We start from the raw sequence: 26,096 nt of genomic DNA on the forward strand, positions 1-26,096 counted from the left end.
GGACAACAGTTTTTAGCCTTGCTAGAAGATATGGCTAATTTGTGGACCAATGCCAAATGCCCACTTAGATAGAAATCACTTTTGTATCATAATATTCATTCCACTAAAGACATTTGAATGGATTGTAGCATTATTACCGAAGAAAAGTCAGCAACTTTGTCAATCACTTAATCAAACAAATTGTAAGGAATTAAGCGGATTGCACAACAGCTTGACAATAAGCCTTTTTGAAACTTTTCTTTCCTGATGTGTGCTCAACTTTTAGAAATTACATAGCAGCAAAAACACAGGATAGGGATGGAATAAAATGAATTGTTTTTGGATCAGGCCTGTATTCTGGGTGACGGTGGTGTCTGGGTCCTATCCAATGGTTTTGGCAGGAGATAAACCATTTGGACCTGATGGGGGTCTGAGTCCCATTTTCAATGGTTGCCCCAATCCAGTTCTTCCTCTTAAGAAAAAATGGTGCCGGTACTCACCATGAAGTTGTTACAGTAAGTGTCACACTTTAACATTTTTTTTAAAGGTGCAAGTACTGTGTACCCTTGAATACCCCCAGAAAAGCACTCTCCCCAGTCCCTGATTTCAAGTACAGACTGTGCCCAGTTGTTTCCTCAGTTGTTTCCTCAGTTGTTTATGTCCCAAGCCCTTTTGCATCAGGCAATAAAATTAATTATGGTATGAGATATAGAAGGTATAAGTGGCTTAACTCATCTAGTTGAATGCCTGTCATCCAGCATGGTACAAGAAGCATGCTGTTATCAGCATGCAAGTTAAGTACGCCCCAAGAAAGGAGAGAATGAAAATCACAACGGAAGCTTTTAACAAAAAGAAAGCAAAACAAGTCCCAGAACTGAAGGCAAAACTCTTTTTTAAAAATGTGATGACCCTAGGCAATAAGGTTGCACGATGGGCGTTATCACTTTAAAAATAAAAACAACCTCCGAAAGCATGCTCCTCAATTAGGACGTGAAAGGTGTCGGCGTAGAAACTTTCTGAAGAGATGCAGCTAAACATGCTGGCACAGAGAAGGCTGAGAGTTTCTTTGCCTGAGAGAATAGACTAGCGGGATACAATATATGCTTGGAAGCCAACATGACAGGCCTTTGGGGACTGACAAATAATGCCGGTCAGACAAAGTAGGAGAAGCATGAAGAAGAGGATTAAAGGACTTGGCACGAATTATCGGTGTTTTTGTTGAGGATGAATATTGTGCTGAAACACAGAGCACAAGGAGGCACAAACAAACCAGGATTAAACTATCCCTCGTTCTTTTTTCTCTGTGACAGTCCCTGATGTGGCATCTTTATCTGGGGCTGTAGGCAGCTGCACTTGCCTTAATCCACCAACTTTAAGGATGTCTTTCTATGCCATTTATAAACGCTGCCCAGCTACCCTTTTCTTATTTCCTTTAGGTCCCCCCCCTTTGTTTTTAATCTCATTTTTTTTTTCATCCGGAGGGTGCCTGGCTGCATATTTACATATAGCCCATGCACTGTGTGTTATAAAATGCATTCATGCAAGTGAAATAATTTCAGTGAATTGAAGGGTCGTGCTCACACGCATTCGTTTTAGTATACCTTGAAAAACATTTGCTCTCATTTTTACAGTTCTGATGATAATTTTGTGAGTGCTGCCATTTATGAAATCAAAATGGCACTGCCCATACATGAGGGAGGTTTCGGCAGGCTCAGGGAAACCCCATGGTTTGCAGAAGTACCAAAATAGAGCTGGACCATAAAGAAGGCTGATCGCTGAAGAACTGATGCTTTTGAATTATGGTGCTGGAGTAGACTGGAGTAGACTCTTGAGAGTCCAGTGGACTGCAAGAAGATCAAAACTATCCATTCTTAAGGAAATCAGCCCTGAGTGCTCACTGGAAGGACAGATCCTGAAGCTGAGGCTCCAATACTTTGGCCACATCATGAGAAGAAAAGACTTCCTGGAAAAGACCCTGATGTTGGGAAAGTTTGAGAGCACAAGGAGAAGGGGATGACAGAGGATGAGATGGTTGGACAGTGTTCTCGAAGCTACCAGCATGAGTTTGACCAAACTGCGGGAGGCAGTGGAATACAGGAGTGCCTGGCGTGCTCTAGACCATGGGGTCACGAAGAATCGGACACAACTAAATGACTAAACAACAACAACAGGAAGAAACATTAAGGAGGAGGACTCAACAAGGGCTGAGCCTACTCTGTGGCCATGGAATGGAACTTTGAAAGTCAGCATGTTCACAACTAACAAGCGCATGTACTTTGCCCTTAAGGTCAGCCTACTTTTCTATGGACTGGAAAGTGGACAATATAATACCACCTTTTAAGAAGAGGGCCACAGATGGGAAATTATAGGTTGGTTTACCTTAACATTTTTTTTAATGGGAAACCCTGTGGAAAGCCTTATTCAGGACAGATCTACCAAGTATAGAAGAAAAGCGAGTATTGCTGAAGAAGAATGGTGACTTATGGGGGTTGGGTGGAGAAGTAGTGGCACCCTCTGTGGGGCTGTCTTCATGGGGTGGGGATTGGAGCAAGGTTAGGGGAGCTCCGTGGCTGTGGTGGCTTTTGCCGTACTATTGTCAAGAGATTGTTACTGCCTTCACTGCTTTATTCACCACTGCCAACCAGCATGGCTTCCTCAAAGGGAGGTCCTAACCCTCCTTTTATAGTTCTTTGAGAATGTTGATAGGCATATGGATAGACAGGATGAAGCAGACATTGTATATTTAGGCTTTCAAAAGTATTTTGATAAAATTCATCACCAAAGATGGCTAGAGAGTAAGCTTAGCAGTTATAGGATAAGAAGAAAGGTCCATTCATGTTAAGGAACATGCAACAGAACACTGGAATAAATAGACAGTTCTTCCAGTGAAGGGACATAGAAAGTGGACCCCACAAGAATTGGTTTGGAACCTATGCCTTTCACATGTTTGTGAACCTTAAGATGGAGATAGCAGTGGACAGCGAAGTAACCAAGTTTGCTGATTGCATCAAATTATTCAAATTATTCAAGTGGGGGGCAGGGATTGTGAAGAACTTGAAAATATTCTCTTCAATTGGGTGAACAAGCATGAAAATGCTACAGCACGCAATACCTCTGTTACAACATCTTCAATGGCAGCCCATATGCTACCTGGTCAGGTTTAAATATTAATGTACAAAGACCTGAACAATTTGGGTCCAGGATATTTTAAAGATTACCCAAACCCTTATAACCCAGTTTGATCAAAAAGATCATCTAGATGAGTGCTGTTAGTTGCTCCCTATGTTTCAGAAGCCCAACTAATTTCAGCTAGAAGTCAGGCATTTGGTGTTGCTAGTCCCACTCTATGGGATGTTCTTCCAGTAGAGATTTGGCAGGCACACTTACTAATAACTTTCAGATGTCCCTTAAAGACCTTTTTGTGCTGATAGACATATTTTGTTGTTCAAATTTTCTAAAGTCATTTTGCATTGTTCCTGTACACCAATGTTATATTTTATATGAATGGGTGGTTTATAAATAAACAAAATAAAAGGAATTCAATTGATACAAGTGTAAACTGGTGGTCTTCTTCTGGCAGTGGGACTGCCAGAAGAAGACCAAGTTGAAAGAAAGTTTGCTTGTGGTTTTGCTTAAGGAGTGAGGAGTTAAAATCTTAAATTGGCTACTGCTTGGAAAATTAGATGTCCATTTGTTTTAACTAATCCTTGTTTTGAGAAACCGTGGGGGAAACACAGTCTTGATTGGACAGATGAACTACTTGATAAACAGAAGATAAAGCTAAAAGATATTTCAGTTTCATGAAATCCTACTGTGTTAACTTCTACCAGTTGATATTGATTTACCAATTATTGCCAGAGAGCATGCTATCGATGAGCTTCAGTATGCTTCTCAACAGCTGTAAAACTGGAAGTGCCTTGGCCTGTTGAGGATAATCACTGCTGAAATCCAAAAGGATGCTTAATCTTGTTTTACTTGCTTATCTCTTAAGTATATTTTGTGAGAAATACAGCTGTTGCTACCACGCCATGGGAAATTACACGTTACAAGAGAAAAGGCTTTCCTATCGCCTCCCAAAGGAAGTCTGTCTGTCCTTTTCTTTACCTGATAGTCTTCCAGTGGGAATTTAAAAATGGAGTGTAATCAGAGGCTCTGACTAGATTGCTTTCCACTGATACAGTTTTGTTTCATTTTTACTGATAATGGCTGTATGGGACTTTCCACAACAAGGCCTCTGAGTGTTCTCACTCCCCTCATACATTTGGAGGCAGAGAGCTTTTCCTGGTCTCTGGCCTTGAACCTAGGAGCCCCATCTTACCACAGAGAGCGGTTGAGGACTGCTTTTTCTCTCACTGTTTCACGTTTCCCAGGTCAAGTTCATTTTTAATCTTAAATTCTGCTTTTTAAGAAGTCTTCACAAGTTCATCAGTATTTTAGTGTGCAATTTTCCTGATGTAAACATATTTGGTATCCAATATTTGGTTGGAGAACTGCGTTGCAAAATTCAGAAAATTGCAGATTTTAAAGGACAGTTGCATTTCAGTTTATGTATTGTTTTAGGGGGATGCAGATTAAGCAGATTTGCATTAAAATGGTGGACTCTTTGAAGGCTTAGGGTACTACATAAATGAACCTTTGGGGAAACTGCTTGCAAACTTAAGACTTTAGCTTGTTCCCAGATCATTGTTCCCTCCACTTCTACAATAGATAAAAGGTAAAGGTACCCCTGCCCGTACGGGCCAGTCTTGACAGACTCTGGGGTTGTGCACCCATCTCACTCAAGAGGCCGGGGGCCAGCGCTGTCCGGAGACACTTCCGGGTCACGTGGCAAGCATGTCAAAGCTGCATCTGGCGAGCCAGCGCAGCACACGGAAATGCTGTTTACCTTCCCGCCAGTAAGCGGTCCCTATTTATCTACTTGCACCCGGGGGTGCTTTCGAACTGCTAGGTTGGCAGGCGCTGGGACCGAGCAGCGGGAGCGCACCCCGGCGCGGGGATTCGAACCGCTGACCTTTCGATCGGCAAGCCCTAGGCGCTGAAGCTTTTACCCACAGCGCCACCCGCGTCCCGTTTCTACAATAGATAAGTTCTCCAGCTCTACCCTATTAGATGGTTGCTATCTATTGTAGAAACGGGACGCGGGTGGCGCTGTGGGTAAAAGCCTCAGCGCCTAGGGCTTGCCGATCGAAAGGTCAGCGGTTCGAATCCCCGCGGCGGGGTGCGCTCCCGCTGCTCGGTCCCAGCGCCTGCCAACCTAGCAGTTTGAAAGCACCCCCGGGTGCAAGTAGATAAAAGGGACCGCTTTCTAGCGGGAAGGTAAATGGCGTTTCCGTGTGTGGCTCTGGCTCGCCAGAGCAGCGATGTCATACTGGCCACGTGACCCGGAAGTGTCTCCGGACAGCGCTGGCCCCCGGCCTCTGGAGTGAGATGGGCCCACAACCCCAGAGTCTGGCAAGACTGGCCCGTATGGGCAGGGGTACCTTTACCTTTACCTTTAGACATCATATATGATGTCAGGTGTGATGTGGATGACCACGGCTTGGCCAAAAGAGCCTCATAGACCCCACTGCTGCAATGAAGCATAAGCCATGTCTGCATGACCTGAAAATCATGAAAACCTAATGAATGGGACTTTGTAAAAACTGGAAAGTGGTTAATTGCCTTTTATACCCAGAAATCTGGCTGAAACCATTGAGATAAAGCATTTCAATATAGTGGGTGGAAATCAGCTAATGAGTCCCATTAGTAGAAGCTGTCTCCAAGGAGTTCTTCTTGTGCAATGGGGCTTCCTTCCCTTCCTTTCTGCAGTGTGCCCTGTGCCCCCAAAATTGGCTTTCAGTTCTGCTCCCAATGCTTTGAGGAGCCTCTAGACAAGATTTAAGGGGCTGGCAGGGGGAAGAGAGGTGGATAAATTTCCATTGCACAAAGAGAATTCCTTCCACTGACTGAACATTCACTGTTGCTGTACATTGCATACAGCAGTGTGTGATTATAAGGAGCTGTGGGTGCTGAGAAAAGAGTAAACATCTTGCTGAGAAATCTATAACAAAAAAATAATCACATTCAAAAGAAGCATCATCTGGCTTTAACAAAAGTTTTCTCTTTAAGTGGCAGCAAACAAGGTGCTAGAATATTTGAATGCCATCTGTGCTTCTTCAGTCAAAATTTGTTTTCTAAGTATTAAAATAAACCCCAAATGAACAAATAATTGATATATTTGGCATAATACATCTTAAAGCAGTTGGCTAGAGTGAGAAAATTGTTATGAATATTTACAAACATCTCTACCAGCTAAGCAAGAAGCTCAAAAATATTTTAGTGGTGGTGCTGGGCAAATCTGCTACTCTCAGTTGCCATTTTCATGTTGCTGGTTTCAAATACACAATTGAATTTATTTACTTTCAAAGCAGTTTTACAGTTCCTCCTGTTGCTATGTGCTTACTGATGGCACCAGCAATATGTATCTGTGAGGCCAGTTTGACACTGCCATTAATTTTGCCAGCTGCATTTATTTGAATTTGCTGATAGGATGGACTGGGGTGACAGTGAAAGCTCAAAATCACTGCCAGTTTCGTTACCTGACATTAATTAGTCCCTTTTCTGTGACAAAATGTGGCTAACAGTCTCTGCAAGAAACGTTTAAACATTCTACAATTGTCAGTGCAACTTACTTCATTATCAGCCATTGTAGGAGTGGAGAACTGAATCTGGCCAGCTGCCAAGATCCTTGTCTCCCCTACTGCTAGTGGGCCAAATAGGACAGGTTGCATAGGGCTAGCAAAGACCCATGCATGGTGCTTTGGAGTGCTGCCAGTCAGCTGATCACTTCAAAGTGCTGTGGAGGGCTTTGTGCAAGGAGTCATCCCTGGGGAACTTCATAGTGCAGTAGAGCCCACCAAACTTGAATTTAGCACCTATTAGTAGATAGGTGCAGTCTTCACATTCCACCTTCTGCCAGGATTGGCTGTGTTGTGGAGTTCCCTTTGATGAGCTCAATAGGATATCAGATCCCAGCAGACTCGCTATCATCACCAATCAGCTGATTGCCGATGACAGCAAGCCTCCCTTGACAAAGCCCAATCAAGTGCCTTAAAGCTGCCTGGGATGTCAGGTGTAGGGCAGATGGGCGTGGTTTAAGGGAAATTGTCTCGTGGGCAAAATGAAACCTGTGCTGAGTCAAGTTATAAATATGGGAAGTGAACTGTTTCAAGTGTGCAGTCTCTTCCTATGTGAAAATTGTTTCCAAATCTATTTAATCTCAGATGACATGGGAAGGTTAAATTAATAGGAAGAATAGCTGGGCTTGATTAAAATATTAGCAAGATTCCACCTCCCCACCCCCCATTGCTTTATCTGAAATTATCACCAGGATCAATACTCTTAACTTCTATTTGAAACCTTCTATTATTACTTCTCATCCTCAGTGGGGCTTACTATACCTTGTGTAGATAATAACAGGATGCAATTCATAGGTTGTTAAATCCTGCTTCCAGATAATTAAGAAAGATGATCATCAATATAGGAGCTGACATAAAGAGGATAAGATAAATAATTGATACACAAAGTTCCCAGAACCATCATGCTGATAATCATGGAGAGAAATCAATAGCAAGCCACACATTGCAAGTTCCTTTCATCTGCAGAGGAGAAAGATAAGGACACAGGACAGCTAGTTGGGAAGCCAGAAGAAAGGAGATTTGAAGCAAAACTTACAGAGCCTAGCACCAAACAAAATAGTTGGGGAGACTGGAAGTGTGATTCACAGCTTATTTTTTTCTTACCCACCCTTCTCTCTCACACACACACAATTTGCTGTGGACCAAGAATCAGTTGATAGGCAAGGGAAAGAATTTCAGCTGGTACGCCTTCCTCATAACAAGCAATGTGTTGTCTTGTTGTTCACTAGAATTTGTTCTTATGTTGCTGCGTTTTGTCATAACACAACTGGCTCTGTGTCTTGTGCATCTGGCAAACATCCCAGTCAGAGGGTAAACATAGTCAGAGTGCTAAGGTGGCTCAGATGTATGGGCTCAAGGGCCAGCCCATCTACATGTTGGACTGGTGGAAGCAGGCAGAAGGGGCCATCAGTACTGCTGGTTCTTCTAAACTAGAGTTCCTCTCCAGAATGGCCTGCCTCGTCCAACTGAATGGGCTGCCATTAATATTGGGGTCTCCACTCATTCGATACCAAATTCTCTGGGAACTATCAGCTATAAAAACTGTGGGCTGTTAACCCTGTCCATCCTCTTTCTACCCCCCCTTTCCCAGTTGTGGGACACAAAGCTACACAATGTGGAACAATATGCGGCAGTGATGTGTAGCAGGTAGCTATAGAACACTCCATGGGATTTATGAAGAGGTGTCAAAATATAGGAGTATGGCTGTTGTGAAATTACACTGGCAGCAATCCAAGACGTTCAGGTGATCTGATGTTTGGCAAAGTCCTGCTTTTTCCCCAGATTTTGAGGAAGAGGGGATGAGACCTTGTAGCATCAATATGAGGAAACTTTCCTATCTAAAAACACTGAGAATCTATTAAGTTGAAATCCATGGCTTCACTGAGAGTGGATCTTTGAACTGTGCAAAAGTCCAGTGAAGAAGATTATAGTAATTTCTTTTGCACTTCTTCTTGTGTTCCATGTTTTCTGGGGGGTTTTGTGTGTTGTTGCTTTTTGAGCAGGTGAATGGGATACAAAATTCGTAGAATGCAGGTTTATATATCGTGGCACAACAATGCATTTTTTCATTTAGGTTTTCCATTGAAATGCTTCCCTTACATTGCCACCCTAATCATATTTACTTAGAAGTAAGTCCTATTGAAACCAGTAGGGCTTATTCCAAGGTAAGTAGCATTAGCACTGCAGCCTCAGTCATTTTGCAATGCACTCTTTTTTCTCAATTCCATTTGCTAACGAACTGATTTGGGCATTATGTAAAATCAATCAGCAAATTTTCTGTGTAATATGTTTGGACTCATGCAAAGTTTATTAATTGACTATAGACACCATAAATCAATTCATCTGTGCCTCTACTCTGAATGATAATGTCAGATGCAATATTAGTCAAGCTTCCCTTCTTCTTTCTAGTGCCTCTGTGCTCCTGGATGGACAGGCGAATTTTGTCAATTTGTGGAAAATTCCTGCTTAATTTACCCAGACAATTGCTACGCTGGGGCTACTTGTGTTGATGTAAGCCAGACAAAGTTGCAGCCACAAATTAAGTGTGTGTGCCCACATGGCTTCACAGGTAAGAGGGGGGAAAAATGTCATTCATCTGGTGTGTGTTCTTAATGTACCCTGCTTTTTGAAGAATAGTGCTGTGCAGAGGGTTGCCACAGTCTGGTGCTGTTCTGGGGCTCCTTCCCTTTGGAGCTCCTGCTTTGCTGCTATGCAAGCAGGATGCTGTCCCAGAGGAGTCACTGGCCTGATCCAGCTGCAGAGGTCCTCTGTTGCTCTGAACCTTTGGCATTCCTCAAAAAGACCTGCCCTGCCTCTTCCTGCCCTGTCTCCTGGATCTTTGCTCCTCCCAGATCTCCACTCCACAACTTTGATGGCAAAAACAGCTTTGAGGCTGCCTGTATAGGGAAGTTTTCAATGTGTGATGTTTGGTTATGCTTTTATATTTGTTGTAAGCCGCCCAGAGTGGCTGGGGATAAATAAAATACTGATGATAATGATGATGATGATGATGATGATGATAATGATAATGTCCCCAAAGCAGCTTACAATCTTCAGTTTAAAAAATCACCACCAGACAATAAAATATAAGAAATCCAAAATTTATTGTAAAAAGAAACCAGCTATAAAAGTGGAATACACAAACAGAATATAAAACATAATCCAGATCATAAAAACAGTTTTAAGACATTAAAAAGAAACTCCAACAGGAATGAATAACTGCATAAATAAGATAAAATTGGGAAAACTTTGGAGACAAGTAAAGTTTTTCAACGAACATCAGCTGTAACGACATCAGAGCAGCCTTCCTTTTAAGGGAAGAAAAATCCAGAACACTGGTGCGGTAATGCTAAAATGCAAGCGCTTGGGTCAAAGCATGGTTTATCACAGGGGCATGTAAAACTACCTTTAACAGATCTATGTGAACAAGGTGGGATGTAGAGGGAGAGGCAGCTGTTCAGATACCCTGGTCCAGAACCGCATCAGGCTTTTTACTTCAGTAGTAAAACTTTGAATCTAGTGCTGTAGATTCATATAACAGGAAAAGGTTCAGTCCTTCGCAAAACTAGCACTCTTAAAAATCAGAAATAAGACTGAGGTGCAGAAAACTCCCCCATTTTAAATGTGTATAGAATGCTGCTTTAATGCTCCAGAAAATAGGGTGTGTGTGACACACACACAGAGACACACACACACACACAGACACACACACACACACACACACACACCAACTGGTTTGCATGAGTTTTAGCATGTGTTGATTTGTGGCTGAAAGCTTATAACCCATTTTAGTATAAAAACCTAACGGTCTATAGTTGGGTGGTTGTGTGTGTGTGTGTGTGTGTGTGTGTGTGTCTGTGTGTGTGTGTCAGGTCTCATTCATGACAGATAATAACATTCCACATTATGTGTGACCTCTTCAAGGTCACCCATTCCATATGTGTCTTGTACATTAATGATAGCAATTCCAATTTGGTTGTTTAAGTGCAGGATCAAAAATCCTATAAATATAGGGGCCTTTAAAAGGTGATCTATTCCATCTGCTTGCTCTTGGGCAAAGATAATTGTACCTAATTTTGTCCCTTGGATGTCATTTGCAATTTGTGTGTGTGGGAAAACAAACCTCAAGAGAAACCGAGTGCTATTTTCTCTTTGCTTATTTACTTCGCCACACTGCAAATCTCTTTCTCTCTCACACTGAGCACCTTTGATAAGAAGAAAATGCACTTTTATAATTTTTTTTAGCCATGCTGCTGCATTCAGAAGGAATAATCCTGCCTATATAAATGTGCAGAAGCATGATCTGTTACCTGTGCTTGTAAAGATTATTGCATAAAACAAAATAGGCTGTTTTAGAATTTTTGTGAGGAATACCTGACCAAAAGTATTAAATATATATATATTTGAAGAAATTAATTAGATTGTTTTTAAATTTAAAAAGAATGGTCTTAGAGTTCATAGGACACAAATGTCAAATATGCTTTATAAACTGGGTCATGCATTAGAAGTTGCATCAGTCATTGACAGATCAACAGAAAGATGCAGCTTAATAAAAGTGTGCATGTATTTGAATGCCATTGATGCCATTGGGACTTGCAGTGCAGTCCTATACATGAGTTTCCTCTCAGGCAAGAGGCTACATGATTGCAGCCTTTGGCCTGTTTCTGAATACACATGACTAGGACTTTACTGCAAAGCTGTACCTGCACCAGTTCTCCATCTCATGTTTCTTGGGTTAGTTTGCCCTTCTTTGAGGCAGGGGTCAGCATTTGAAATGGGATGATTTCCTGAGACTAATGTTTAACTTGTCTGATGCTGAAACTAGCAGTCAGAGTAAGTGGAAGAAGAGACTGCATAATTTGCTCCTCAAAGCCTTCCTTGAAAAATCACCCTCAGCCTATTTGGCTATGAGCAGAAAGAATACAAGTTTATTCAAATTTCAACAGGATTGATGAATGGTTTTGGGGCAGCTATCCAGTGGGGTGCTTTAAGGATCAATGCTAGTCCCAATGCTATTTAGCACCTTTATTGATGAATTGGAAGCATGGTTAAATAACACATAAATCACGTTCAGTTATTAACACCAAATTGGGAGTGTACTGGAAATGCTTCTAACAAATATAGTGTTCAAAGATATGATAAATACTACACAGTTTTGTTTTGTTTTTTGGGAAAATAAGATGTACGATTTGTGTGACATATCGGAAATATGAAAACTTAATTTAAATGGCAATTAATGGCTGGCAGCAATTTCAAAAGTGAGCACTTTTCCCCTTAAGAAGCAAACAGTGAATTCTAACTGTGCAATCTAGATTTTTCAGTGATATCCAAGGACTCAGTGGCTTGAGGCATTCTGACTTCTGTGTTCTGGGCTGTGTATATATATGAGAGGAAACTTCAGTTTAAGTGTGTGATATATTTTAAAGAAGTAATGGTAAGCTTCAGCATACATCATAGAATCATAGTATTGGAAGAGATCACAAGAGTCATCTCGTCCAACCCCTGCAATCTTTTGCCCAATGTGGGGCTTGAACCCACTACCCTGTGGTTAAGAGTCTCATACTCTGCAGACTGAGCTATTTGTATAGCTGTTCCTTGATCCTTCAGTCTTACATACCAGTGCATGGCTTAATTGTGCATAGTGCGGAATGCTTTTCGGCACCATGAGGCCTGATCATGCAGCCTCAGGGGTATTCTTGGCAGCTGCCTGCTGCATCTTGTATCATTCTGAGATGTGGTGGATATAGAATATGGCATAGTTTAAAAAGGGGTGGCTGCTAGGAGGCAACCAATACTATGACAGCTGTGAAGAGGCAGGCAAAATTAGTTCTGCTGCTGCCATCGCTGCAAACCCTTATAAAAACCTGTTCAAGAAAGAAACAACCAATGGGAGTAACAACATGAATTCCGTGATAAAAAAAGCCAGGTTAAAGCTCTCTCATATTGGCTCGAGCTCCACAAAGCCAGCAAACTAGAAGCTAAGGCTAATGCCTTAACATCTGTTAATGCCTTAACAAATGTGTCCCGTGATGAGGATTAATAGACCTGCAGTTTCGTTGAGCAATGTCGCAAATTGTGCTTGCTTACAACTTATCCTCTATGTAAAAGATAAAGTACTTTTTTTAAAAAAAGCACTTGAGCCCTTGTATTGTAACCCCCTCATTTCCTTGTTCTTTCTGGCCCAAATCCAGATTGAAGGCCTGGGACTGGCAAAGGTGCTCCACATTGTCCTGGTCCTGTATTGCCTTAGGCAGCATTTGAGACTAACTGCTAGAGGAATTCCCTATTCTGTAGGTGGGAAATCTCCCACCCAAAGTCCAAATGGAACCCTACAGTCCTCTCTATCTGGCCTTGGGGACTCTCCTGAGGCCAGATCCCTCACTGACCCTGCTCTGCATATATGCCTGAGTATATATGCCTCCCATATATAATTGGGAACTAATTCTGGCCTACCTTACAGAGTTGTTGTTTGGATTACTATGGCAATGCATGCAAAGCTGATTAAACGCTCGGAAACACACTGTGTGGTGTGATTAGCATTATTATCACATTTCATTTTATCAGTTTGTAACATTTCCCACAGACTTTATTACTGAATACAAGATATATGACTTGTATTTAAATACGGCCACAAGGATCACATCACATTATTAATTTGTAACTGAAGAGCCAAGGAAATATATTGTGAATTTTGTCTGATACTGAGTTGTGAATCAGCCTTATTTTTTTTTGAACTAATTCCAACTTTTGCATTGTTCCAACCAGGACAAATGTATTTTGCTGTATTACTATTGTTATTCAATGTCGCTCTGTTTGACACATTGACTATGGGGTTATTATTATTGTGTGTCATAGCCTTTGCTTTATATGCAGGCAACATGTAGGCTGAGTTTGAACTAGACCCCCCCATGCACACAGCAAGACTCCCGTTCTCAAAGGGTTCTGTGGCTTCAAAACACCTCTGTGAACTAAAGCCTTTAGGGCAGAGCTCCTAGTAGAACAGAGGACTTTGTGAGTGGAATGGCTTCGTTAATTACCTGGTGCAAAGATATAAGTACCGCTACTAGCTAGGACAGAAAAACAGTCTGTGTCTGTACATGGACACAGATGTTATTGCTTGAAGGGCAGGAAAACTATCTGGGGGCTGTGACCATGTTCTTTGTCACCTCTTTGGCTGTTAAGCAGCTTTGGTGATGGTTCACATTAGGCATGTACTGTATAATCACCTGATTGCTCCATAATGTCTTGTAGCTGGTATTATAAAGTGATTAATGGTTACCAGTTACTGTGTACTGTGTGTGACATCACATGCGCATGTGTAAGTTGGCGCATATGTAAGAGTCACATATTTGCAAAAAACATAGTTCAAAAAGCAACATGATCCTGGCTGCAGTTCTTTGTTGTGCCTTACCTGTGAGCGTCTCAGCTATGCCTTTGTGTAATGTGTGAAGTCACCCTAAGAATGCTTGAAGATCAATATGGCTTGGTCAAAAGGTCATGATGCAAAGTGGACTTTTCACTTATTTCCATTTCCAGTACTCTGTCATCCTACCAAATCTCTCTTTTTCCTCATCTTCATACTATTCTCCTTTCATGCCATTGCCTTTCCTTTAAACAACCTCACCCTGCTCTAGTTGAACTGCTGCTAGTTTCTACAAGACAGAAATTGATTGTCATCAACCATAAATAACTTGCAACCTCCAGCATGGTTTGCTGATCCTTGTATATGAATTTTGGATGAAACTGCATTCCTGTTTATATAGATGATATATGTAAACACACAAAGACCTCAGACTACAAAGAATTTTTGAATTTTATATAGCAGATAATAGGTCTTCCTTCCTTCCTTCCTTCCTTCCTTCCTTCCTTCCTTCCTTCCTTCCTTCCTTTCTTCTTCTTCTTCTTTCTTTGTGCTATCCATGGGGAGGGGAGGAGCATTTATAGACAAATAATCCTGTCACCGCATTGGAGTACTCATTTACTCTGAAGTATGTTGTGGTAATTTGCTGCAGCATTTACTCTAGGAAAAGATCCAAAGACCTGAAGAGCATTCATTTGTTTTGTTTTGTGTGTATTTAAAACAACAACCACCACCTGGGCTTGATTTCATTGAGTTTCTCTGACATTACAAGGTTGTGGTTCTTAATTCTGAGCAAAACACCATTGAACCTGAACTCTGAATTCAAACTGATGAATTCTTTCAGGGTGCAGTACATTTTAACATCAATAATATTATTTAAATTGACAGAATTTTCCACCTTTAAATCAAGTGTCTAATACACCCAATCAATTTCTGCCAATATGATCTCTCTGCATGCAATGAAAGATAGTAATTAATTAAAAGAAATCTCTTCAAGGGCAATTGGTCAACTATGTAGTACGTGAGAAAGAGCTGACAGGGACTGTTCCCCTCCCCTCTCCTCAATATCATAAAATAGTCGTCTTCTTTGGCGATCGCTCATGGCTGAGTAAGGTTGTCTTCCATGAACACAATCTTAATGATGTGTCCGTAGGTCACTGTGGAGGCCATTTCTGGATACATAAAATAGTATGTATAAAGTAACTCACAAGGCAGATGAGGAAAAGACATAGTTTCAAATAAAATATGTGTTCTAGAAAACTATATGTGCCACTGATATTTACTTTTTAAGCATGTGAATACTGATATATAACCAAGATGCAAAATTGCTAGAGCACCTAGAAGGAAGAAAAGCAGGGAAGTGTCTTAGATAGAAAAGAGCACAATATTGTTGATGCAGCAGGCATTTGGGAAGCTTCTAATGCACCATCATACACAATTCTTACTATCAAATATGTGGTGGAAGGTAGTATAATGTATGGATCAAATGCTGGACTTAGTCCAGTAGGAATAGGGTTCATATCTCTGCCCACCCATCAAACCCATTTCTCTTCATTTCCGATACAGTGGAACCTTGGGTTGCGAACATGATCCGTGTGGGAGGCACATTCGCAACCCGCAGCACCGTGTCTGCACATGCGTGGGTTGCGATTTGGTCTTCTGTGCATGAGCAAAGCGCCGAAACCCGGAAGTAACCCATTCCGGGACTTCCAGGTTTGGTGTAGTGCACAACCCAAAAACACATAACCTGAAGCGTCTGTAACCCGAGGTACCACGGTACACAATGTCTTTGTACCATAAAATAGGAAAACCCCATCAAAGCCAGCCTGAATATTTTTTCCCCACCAATGTGAAAAACAAAACAAAAAATATTTATTTTGCTAGTTGGTCCTTAAATGTTGCCAGGCTCAACAACTTGTCACCCAGAGTTCGCCAAGTTATGCGCAGCAGCAAATTCCACTTTATGCCATTCTTCTTGCTCCCCAAGCTGCACAACAATGATGGTAACTTTTTCTCCAAGTTAATCTCTCAACATGTTTATGCTTAAATCAATACCCACAGAAATTGCAGTTGGGCTTAACCAGGAGATCAGTTTTTTGAGCAGAGATGATTCTTATGTGCTGTTATAGCAGAGGTGGTGATGTTATCTCCTCTGAGATATGGAGGATAGAGGATTGTGTTCTGACCAGATTCATGGCTTCTCTCCCACCCTCCTCCCCACTCACAACAAATCACTGCAAATCTAGGAGCAGTGATTTGTGGACGGTAAATTATGTTGGAACATTCCTGAAGTCAATTCACATTCAAAGACCATGAGAAGGCAGGTGGAACAGTGGAGAAAATTTGATATCAAGCTCTCTAATGGTCTACTGTGTGGTTCTGAAGAGGCACTTTCTTGCTCTACCTTCCAGCATCAGGCAATAATAACAGAAGGAGCTGGGCCACATAGTGCAGAAGGAATAAGCAAAAAGGACAGAGAGGGTGAAAACAAGGGTACGTGATCTGGAGTAGGGTGAAACAGAGTGCACGGACATTTCATGTTCCTAGTTTGGCAGTTGATCGCATATAATAATCTGTTGTTTGGCCTGCAACCATGGTTTGACTTTGCAAGCCATTGTTTGGTATAGGTGTAAGTTGCCCCACTGTTTGTCCCATGGTCTGAAATTTCAAATACGTTTATTAGTATTTCTAGGCTGCAATCCTAAGCATAGGGTTGGGAAGTGTGCCCACTGAATTTTCATAATTTTCTGTTAGGATTGTTCATGTAGGAATATTTATTGTATGCAGATTCTAAGTAAGCTGAAGAGTGTGTTAAATGATAAGTATATTTTGAAACAAAACACTAACTATGTGTTGGAAGCATATCAGCCATTTAGCAATATTTGTTTTCTGCTGCTAACTTTTTAAAAAGTGTGGTCTTTATTTAGTTTTGAAAAAGTAAGCATCCCAATGCATTTTAAATTTGTTCAGTGTCAGATCCCATTTAAGTGTTGCCTAAATTTTGGTGCAGCTGTATTGTTTATAATTTATAAACACTCTGCCATTAAAAGCAATTAGATATTAAACTTTAATAACCCATGTTGTTGTGGATGTTCTATAAATCAGGTTGAGAGTGTTCAAGCTACAATTTACACTGCTTTTGTTTCTGAACTTCTTTGTAGTGTGAAGTAAATGTCAAAGCAAATTGGGTATCAGGGAAGCGAAAACCGCCCAAATTTGGAAAGCATAGATAGTAATCTAGTGATTTGTGCCCCTTTTTTGCATTGTATACAGAGGGAAGGAAGGAAGAGGGGAGGGGCAGAAGAGGAAAGCAAATTGGAAAAGGCTGCTTTGCATTTATTTATTTATTTATTTATTTATTTATTTATTTATTTATTTGGGTGTGGTTTTTTAATATAAAAACCAATAACAACCCCAAATCTGTCGTCTAGAAAGCAGTGGAATTTAGGTAAACAACATTGGCATACACTCTGGTTTCCGTCATGGTGTCCTGTTGTGCCAGAAGTGCTGGCTACATGACCCAGAAAGCTGTCTGTGGACAAACGTCAGCTCTCTCGGCCTGAAAGTGAGTTGAGAAATGCAACCCCATAGTCGCCTTTGACTGAACTTAACCATCCAGGGTCCTTTACCTTTACCATCTCTCATTCCTGCCCTCTAACCATCTGGTCATAATGCTTGCTGTGCTCAATGAGGCTGTAACAGCACTATGAAGGAGACCTAGGTTAGTCATGCCTTATTGGTGAACAAGTGCCTCCACTAACTTGCCTAGCATGTTCATGTATATGAGCTCCGAGTAAGCTTACTTAGAAGACTTGGGTAATCTGCAAAGGGTGGTCCACCCTGTATCCAAAATGCTACCCTCCTTTGTTGCTTTTCTGCTACCTGAATTTACCTGGGATTAGGTGTTCTTAATACCCAAAAACACATTAGGCCAAGTATGCTAACTTAATTTGTTTTATCAAGCACCCATTGTCTTGGGACACACTTTCTTGACTCAAGGTATACAATGCTAAAAACAAAACAAAAGAAGATTAGCTGTGTATAGCCACGGACACTTAATTCAGTAAATAAAAAAGTAAAGCCATTTCAACCTATTTATTTTCTTCGCAATCTGTCTCCCTTATGCTCAATCTACCTGTTAGAGCAAAATCACTCGCAGAAAGATGTCTTCTTTAATTGCATACATAAACACCCTATTTAAGTGTTTTTATTGTTGCCGTCCTCAATTATCCACCCCTCACTCAAGAACAAAGTGATAATTAGACATCAAAAGCCAAGCGGATTACTGTCAATATCTCTCTTGACATCCATTTAACACTTAATCAGATCTTAATGCTATAAATTATGTGTTTCCAATCTGTATTAAAGGCTAAATAAAAGGTGTAAGAGTTCAGCATTAACTTGACTTCATCATAGGCAGAAAAGTTATAAATTTTTATTAGAAGAATCACCTAAAGTACAATTATTTTTGTTATTTTATATGTAATGCCTTTTACTTATGTACTATGGTGGTTCACAAACAAGACAAAACAGCAAAATAGTGAGTATAAAACAGTTATAAAAATATAGCTTCCCATAACTAAAATGCATAGTAAAATAACTTCATCAAACATTAGCTCAGGCATAATGATTTTTTTTTTTTTTTTTTTGCAAATCATAATTTAGACTGTATATTTCTCCACCTTTACTAAACCCCACCCTAATACTATACCATTGTCATACCTCAGCTATATATTCTATGTGGGTTGCTTAGGAACATTTCTTTCTGACCATGTTCAATATGATTTTTCATTTTCTGAGGTTAACTTAGTTAAATGTATGTACATTTTAGAAAGTAATTTACTTTAGATTACAACTGCTGTTTATACTTGACGTGATTTCTCCTGGGCAACAATAGCCTTGTGGATTTGGCACGCCTTGCTTGCCAATAATATTCTTCTCTTCCTTAGGTAGACTCGATTATAGATTACTCTCTGAGCTGATCTCAAGAGACCATTTTCATTGACTAGAAAGGTTAATAGCTATCAAAATGGTACTCACAGTCACTTTGGAGGTTGCCAACATTTTGTTCTTAAGAACTATATACTGTGATGAAATACACATGTAAAATACTGTCACTGGAACCAGGGCATAATCTAACCCATCACTGGCATTAAAATGGAATCTCCTCTCCACGTTGAATATACTGTTACATGCCATTCCAATCTCCAAGTGGTGTGAGATTACAGGGTTACCAGGGTCTGTGCTTCCTTTTCAAACAAAGAGGCACTGCAGAGACTGTGATGGTATATGGTTTATTTACACATCTACACAGCTGAATCCAATGGAAGGCTCTCCAGCATTACATTTCAAGAGGTTCTGGCCTCTCCTATAGCCACAGCATTGGATCCTGCTCTTTTTAATCTCTCTCCAGCCTACTGCTTAGTAACTCTGTTCCTTAACTCCTAACTGCTATTCTAAACTCTGTTGTTGTTTAGTTGTGTCCGACTCTTCGTGATCCCATGGACCAGAGCACGCCAGGCACTCCTGTCTTCCACTGCCTCCCGCAGTTTGGTCAAACTCATGCTGGTAGCTTCGAGAACACTATCCAACCATCTCGTCCTCTGTCGTCCCCTTCTCCCTCTTTCCCAGCATCAGGGTCTTTTCCAGGGAGTCTTCTCTTCTCATGAGGTGGCCAAAGTATTGGAGTCTCAGCTTCAGGATCTGTCCTTCCAGTGAGCACTCGGGGCTGATTTCCTTCAGAATGGATAGGTTTGATTTTCTTGCAGTCCATGGGACTCTCAAGAGTCTCCTCCAACACCATAATTCAAAAGCATCAATTCTTCGGCATCAGCCTTCTTTATGGTCCAGCTCTCACTTCCATACATCACTACTGGGAAAATTCTAAACTCTAACTCCCCCTAAAACAGTGGCATTGTCCTTCATATTAAATATTCAACTGAGGGAGGGAGGAAACTCAAACATTTGCAAATGAGATTTGCCTTTTCATCCTTTGTGTTGCCTAAATGGCTCATCTCCAGGCTAGCACCTCAAAAGGAAATTACCTGAGTTAATTAGCTGTTACACTTGGATTAAGTCTAGCACATGGCTTCAATACATGCTTGGTCTGACTTTCTGACTTAATACACATGAATGTGACACAAATCTTCAAACAAGCAAGTCTGACATCCCATCTTAACATACATGTTCTAATTAAATCTCAACAATACTAAGACCAGGCATTTAGCCCCCATAGATCTATAACAATACTATTGCAGTCACGTGTGCTACCAAAGGTATTTACTTTCAAATGCTTATTTGCAAGGATCCTAGCATGATGGGAGATCCTTCGTAAGACAGTGATCACTCTTGGACCGTTAGAAATTAAAGAGCATCTAACCAGATTGTGTGTCTCTCTGTGTGTGTATGTTCTAATATGTATTTTATTACTTGTGACATATTTTACATATGGTACAGATTCTGAGTTAAAATGCTGAGCAATAGCCTACTCAACACAAAGTATTATGATGATAAGCCTAATATCTAACAATGAATAGAATTATCTCTCTTATTTTTCTGAAGGGGCATTTTGTGAGACAGATATCAATGAATGTGACTGCAATCCATGCAAAAATGGAGGTTCATGCAATGACTACATAGGCCATTTTAAGTGTCACTGCCCAGTGGGTAAGTTCTCCTAGATATCAGGTAATGCTGCATTCTATACCCTTGGGGATTAGGGTGGATACAATTTAAGTTTCTCTTTTTCACCATCTTCAGTTTGTACATTTCTCCTAATATACACTTGATTACAATTTTGCTTAATGTGCACATTTTGCAAGGAATTTCCCCAATACAGTGCATTTTATGTTAGCTTCAGTGATATATGATTTTTTCTGCACATTTCTGCCTAATATTTTGTTGTGGAAATTAATATTGTGCAGTTTGAAGTGACTGGATGCATAGAAACTGAGTCCTTTTGAAAATAAGGCCCATAAGGCCCATAAGATTAATTAAAAACTTTACTGGCAGAACTTTCTTCAAAACTGAACAAAAACATCAAACATACATCCATATAATTCCATGCAATATCTTGTGCTGTCCAGCACAGGCTCAGCATCTTATAAGAATAACTTTAAACAGGATTGAGATCAAAACTCTGTCTCTCCCCCATCCCAGCCTCCATTCTAGCCTGAGGCTGTGTGCTCCTACAGAGCTTCATTTCCATCCTTAGTGCTATTTTTCTAGAAAAAGAGGTGCCAGAACTCACCATGAATGCCTCCCTTCTTCTCTTAGAAAGCGTGTTCTCCAATAAATGAGAGCACGTGTTGCGGTGTGGGCCACCAGGCCAGGCCTCTTGTTGCCAGGCAGGTTAATAGTTGTTGCCTGGCATCATGATTGGGTAACCGGGTTGCTGGGGTAAATTGTATGTTGCAAATTGGGTGGGTGGGACCATAGTCTTTAAATATTGGTGCACTCTGGTTTCTCTTTCTCTTTGCAGAGTGCATCGGATCACCCGCCCGCCCGCCCTCTTTCCGGTTGACCTTGCTTTGCCTGTCATGGGGTCGTCTGCTTTGGAGCGGGGGCCTAGTAGGAATTTTGCCATTTGGTGATTGGCTGTGCCATTTGGTTTTTGCCTACTACTCAGCAATTCGTCACAACTTGTAAGGTTGTGGTTAGGCATTGGTTATAATATGCTGGTGGTGGAGGGCTCAGGCTGGGCCTGCCCCTCCTATTGCGCTGAAGGGAATTCCGTTAAAGGAATCCTGGGGCTTGCCACGATTTCGTCCAATCCCTGTTATGGGACCAGGGCCGCCCAATCCCTGTTATGGGAATCCTTGTTATAGGACCAGGCAGGCAAGCTTTCGGGGAGCTGCTGGGGTGAGCGGCGTGGGTCCGACGCTTAGCTCAAGTGACCCCCCAGTTTGACTTTCTCTTCTACTGGCTACCGATCGGACCTCGGGATGTCAGTTCTGTCCCAGGCGGGGGGACAGATAGTCATAACCAATGTCTAAACAACCACTCACTGATTTTGTATTTTAATAAAGTTGTGGCCAAAATAGTGCCCAAAAACCAAAACTAAAATTATGTGTTATGTGTGAAGTTATTTGAGGGGTGGCCTGGGGACCTACACACGCAATGTCAATTGTGCCCACCTGAGAGGTGCCAGAACTGAGTTCCGGTGAGTTCTGGCTGCATAAAAGCCCTGCTGTCACAGAATCTGAAAACAAAGATCTCCAGCTACCACCCTTCCAAGATGGCGAATTTGCAATTCAATACCTCTCATGTGATAGAAGATTAAAACATCACATCAGAGCTAGCAGAAAACAACAATTGTTCGTTATCAGCTCAGTTAAAGCTCAGAGTCACTTAGAATACTGCAGTGGAATTTTCCAGTGTTGAACCCTTTCATCAATACACGCAGACATTCCCATTTCAGAGTGAATTAAACCAATTATACCTAACATAGATTCTGTTTTTTTGGTATATATATTTTGGGGTTGGAAACTGCATTGGAAAATTTTGTAGGCTAGCTGTATTAAGGTATTGCTTCTAGAAGTGTGTAGGTAGAATTGTATTAGAATGCAAAGTGAATCAGATTTCTCTTGATTGTTACTTCATGGCAATCTGTTTTCCAAACAGAACATTTTGCCACACAAACCAAACTCTGCAGGAATAAGTAAATTCTATATTATATCCTAACCATGGGCAAGTCTTCCATTGCACCTTGATTAAAAGTGTGTAGAACTATCAGGGGCTAGCTAAGATTGCTTCAGGGACCAGTTCCCACCATCAGGATATTTTCTTTCATGAATTTTAATTAAGCTAAGCAAGGGGAAAAAAACCATTGCAGGCAGCAAGGTTAGGCAGACCCTCTTGGGGAAAGTCCCATTGAAATTAGTGGAATTTACTTCCAAGTAAAAGTTCATAGGTTCTGCCTGCACACTGAACAATTCCATCTTCAAATATTGCTAAATGTTCCTTTGAAAGCCTCATCTTGATGTATGTGATGTCCACAAGAGGTGCACGTTGCTAAATGACTGAGACTGTTGATGCTGCCAGGTTCAGTCTGCAGTGTTTTAATATTTTAATAGAATTTGGATTAACACTGCTTTGTTTTTTGAATAATCTCTGTGGCATAGGATTTGAAGGTCACCAGTGTGAAGTGGATATTGATGCCTGCTTATTTCACAATGTAAGCTGCAACCGTGGAACCCAGTGTGTGGACAAACCTTATGAACTTGCTTATATGTGTGGAACAGCATGCCAGGAAAACACAGAGGTAAGATTAGATAAATGCCTGAAGTGGCTCTAATAACTTTTTGAGAAATAAAATAAGGGCATATTCAGAACCTTCCAACCATAAGAGCATGGCTTCACTGAGCGGTGGGGCTACTATCACATCCACAGCCCTGTTACTCAAGGTGACCAAGATGGAAGCTGGAAAGGAGCAGAATGATTGCCGTGCTGGCCTGGAGTTGCCACAGTGGTCAGGCACAATGTCATTGAGTGATTGCAGTGAAACTGGTTTGGGATCAAATGGACCCTGGGCCCCTATCCTCTCCCTGATTCCAGAATGCCCCCTTTGAAGGCCTTAAGCTGCCTACTGCTGGTGGGGATCTCAATGAAGGCACTCCTGCCCACACATTAAGCAGGTGGTGACAAGCTGCACTGATTGAATGACATTTGAGTCACTGTTGACAGTAGCTAGGAGGCTAGCTTAGTGGGCAAAGCTGGGCAGAAGGACCGTTTTGCACAATCTAAACCCTTCATAGGACAGCATAATGGTTATTTACCATTTTTATGTATTGTTCTGTCAGTCAGACTCTATTCCTAAATATGCTCTTATATGTATTGTGGGAAACTTTAGACTTTTATCTGCTCTTTCCTAAATCCCAAATTGAAAACCCTTGCTTAGCTATAACATTCTTGTCCTCAAACTAGACACTAGGCAATAGGAGCTTGCAGGAGGTTTAGATGAATCGTGAATCCCAAGCTACATCTGTCCAGAGATGTTCTGGCTTTCTAGTGTGAATTAGGAGGTGTAAGAGGCATCTTACACTGAAGTAGGGACTCCTTAATTGCTTTGTGGCACCTTGGCAATTTGGATGCCAAAAAGGATGCGGCCGACAGTTTGTCTGCTAAAACTAATATATCTGTTCTCCTCTGCCATTAAAAGATGCCTTCACTGGATAAAAAACTTTTTTGTGAATGCAGGGGCACCAACTGGACACCCACCCAACAAAGTTTATTTTATATTAAAATCCAGTTTGAACCACATTTGAAACTGAATGCAAAATGAACCTCCACACCATTTCAAATTTTAAGATGCCAATTGTCTTCTGTGTGGGGAAATTTTATTTCATTCTTCTTTTTTATTGCATAAATATCTGTTACACATGGCAACTCTGAAATGGTGCAATAATCATTATGGCCATTTAGGCTGTAAAGTGCTGATGTACTGAAGATTCTGATGGGAGCGACTAAAGCATTTTGGTGTAATATTTGTTAAAAGCTCTCAGACATGTTTAATTTATTCATACAATCACTATACAGATTATAATATTTCTGCTACTTGTACTCATATGTAGGTTTCTGGGCATTTAATCAGGTAAATTACTTTGTTTTCTGAAGTAAATGAAAATAGAGGTTAATAGTACTTATGAGATATATTGGTCTTCTGATTTTCTATGGCGCAAGGTTCAATAAATTAATAGCATTTGCTTAATTAAATGAATAATTGCTAAAAATAACTCAGAATAGTGTTTGGCACCGTTTTGAATGCATTATGCTGCTGAAAGTTCTTGTAAGCAACAATAAACCTCTTGCAGATTTCTGATTATTTCTGTAGTTCCACTGCCACATTGGGCTTTCTTAGACATTTGAACTGGGGCAGGATTTTGAATTGGACCTGCAGTTGACCTCCTTATGCCCCTAACCACAGGGAAAAGCTGGGAGTCTGTTGTTGCCCTTCCTAATGTTCTGGCCTTTATGGTACAACTTTAAACTTATTACTCATGCTTGAAGTAAGCATTTAAAATATGAAAACAAGTAAGTTGGTTCTGCAGATGGCATTTTGAACATTTTCTGCATATTTTACGATGCGCCAATAGCATTCAATGATCAAATGCTAGGCAAGAGAATGAGAAAGGATGACGCAGGAGAGGCAGAGACGTTAAGTGTAGGCTTTCACAAAGTGTAGAGAGGGCTTTCCCCTTCAAACAACAACACGCTTAAACTCCTTCAGTGGGGTTGAAGAAGTTCCCTCTGCCATTTTCTGCAGGTACCATCCGGGGGAAAGTCACCCACTGGGTGATGTCCCATTGAATTCTTGTGTTCAACTGTAGTTGATCTCATGGGCACAGACTCCAAGGTTAAGTTATAGTTTTAAGACATTAGTACAGCAGGAAAAGAGCCAAAGAGACATTTTGCTGCAGAATAGTGGAGCAATCCGAATGATTAATATACTGACAGAACTTAGGAGTTTTAGAAATGATAAGATGCAGATATGGCTCAAAGGGCAAAAGACTTTGAGAACAGCAAAAAGGCACCTCCAGGGGCTCGTCTCATGAGGCAATTTACTAATAAAATTGCATAAGTATAATAAACAAATAAATGTAGTGAGGAAGGGCCAAACAATGCGGGAAATTCAGTGTGTCATCATATGTTTGTCTAGATAAAAAGCAGTATGGGTAGTTTCAGTCAAGCTCAGGATCATCTGATTTGTTTAACACCTCCCCCTCCCCAAGTGCTACAAACAGTCCCCCAAACTAGGGCTTTCCCTCCCCCTCCCCAAGTGCTACAAACAGTCCCCCAAACTAGGGCAAATAATAGCTTCTGATAAGTTGTCTTTTTTGCCAGGACCATAGTGCAGGGAGGAAGATTAAGCTCCCTTTCATTCATGCCAGAGTGCAGTTCCCCTCAGTCTCACCCACTGCCACTGCTATGTTAAATACATGCTAATGAGTCAAAACCGTCTCCTACAACATATTGTTCTGGACAAAATTTGCATAATGAATATTGTAGGAAAATGTCGTATGTCTTTTCGCAGGCACGTTTACTTTTGTGCTGCATCATGCTGAGGCAGGTTATATGATACA

General features: G+C 41.0%; 1 protein-coding gene across 1 annotated transcript in view; it reads left to right on the top strand.

Annotated features, from left to right (window-relative positions):
* Nucleotides 1-26,096, top strand: part of LOC114593292 (protein eyes shut homolog) — a 98,627-nt gene that overhangs the window by 48,258 nt on the left and 24,273 nt on the right. Inside the window, exons 6-8 of the mRNA XM_028721667.2 lie at nucleotides 9,066-9,225; nucleotides 20,578-20,682; nucleotides 23,139-23,278. Of these exons, the coding sequence (XP_028577500.2) occupies nucleotides 9,066-9,225; nucleotides 20,578-20,682; nucleotides 23,139-23,278 (405 nt within the window). The remainder of the gene's footprint in view (nucleotides 1-9,065; nucleotides 9,226-20,577; nucleotides 20,683-23,138; nucleotides 23,279-26,096) is intronic.

This window comes from Podarcis muralis, chromosome 3 (assembly GCF_964188315.1).
Source record: "Podarcis muralis chromosome 3, rPodMur119.hap1.1, whole genome shotgun sequence".
In the NCBI taxonomy this organism is placed as follows: Eukaryota; Metazoa; Chordata; class Lepidosauria; order Squamata; family Lacertidae; genus Podarcis; species Podarcis muralis.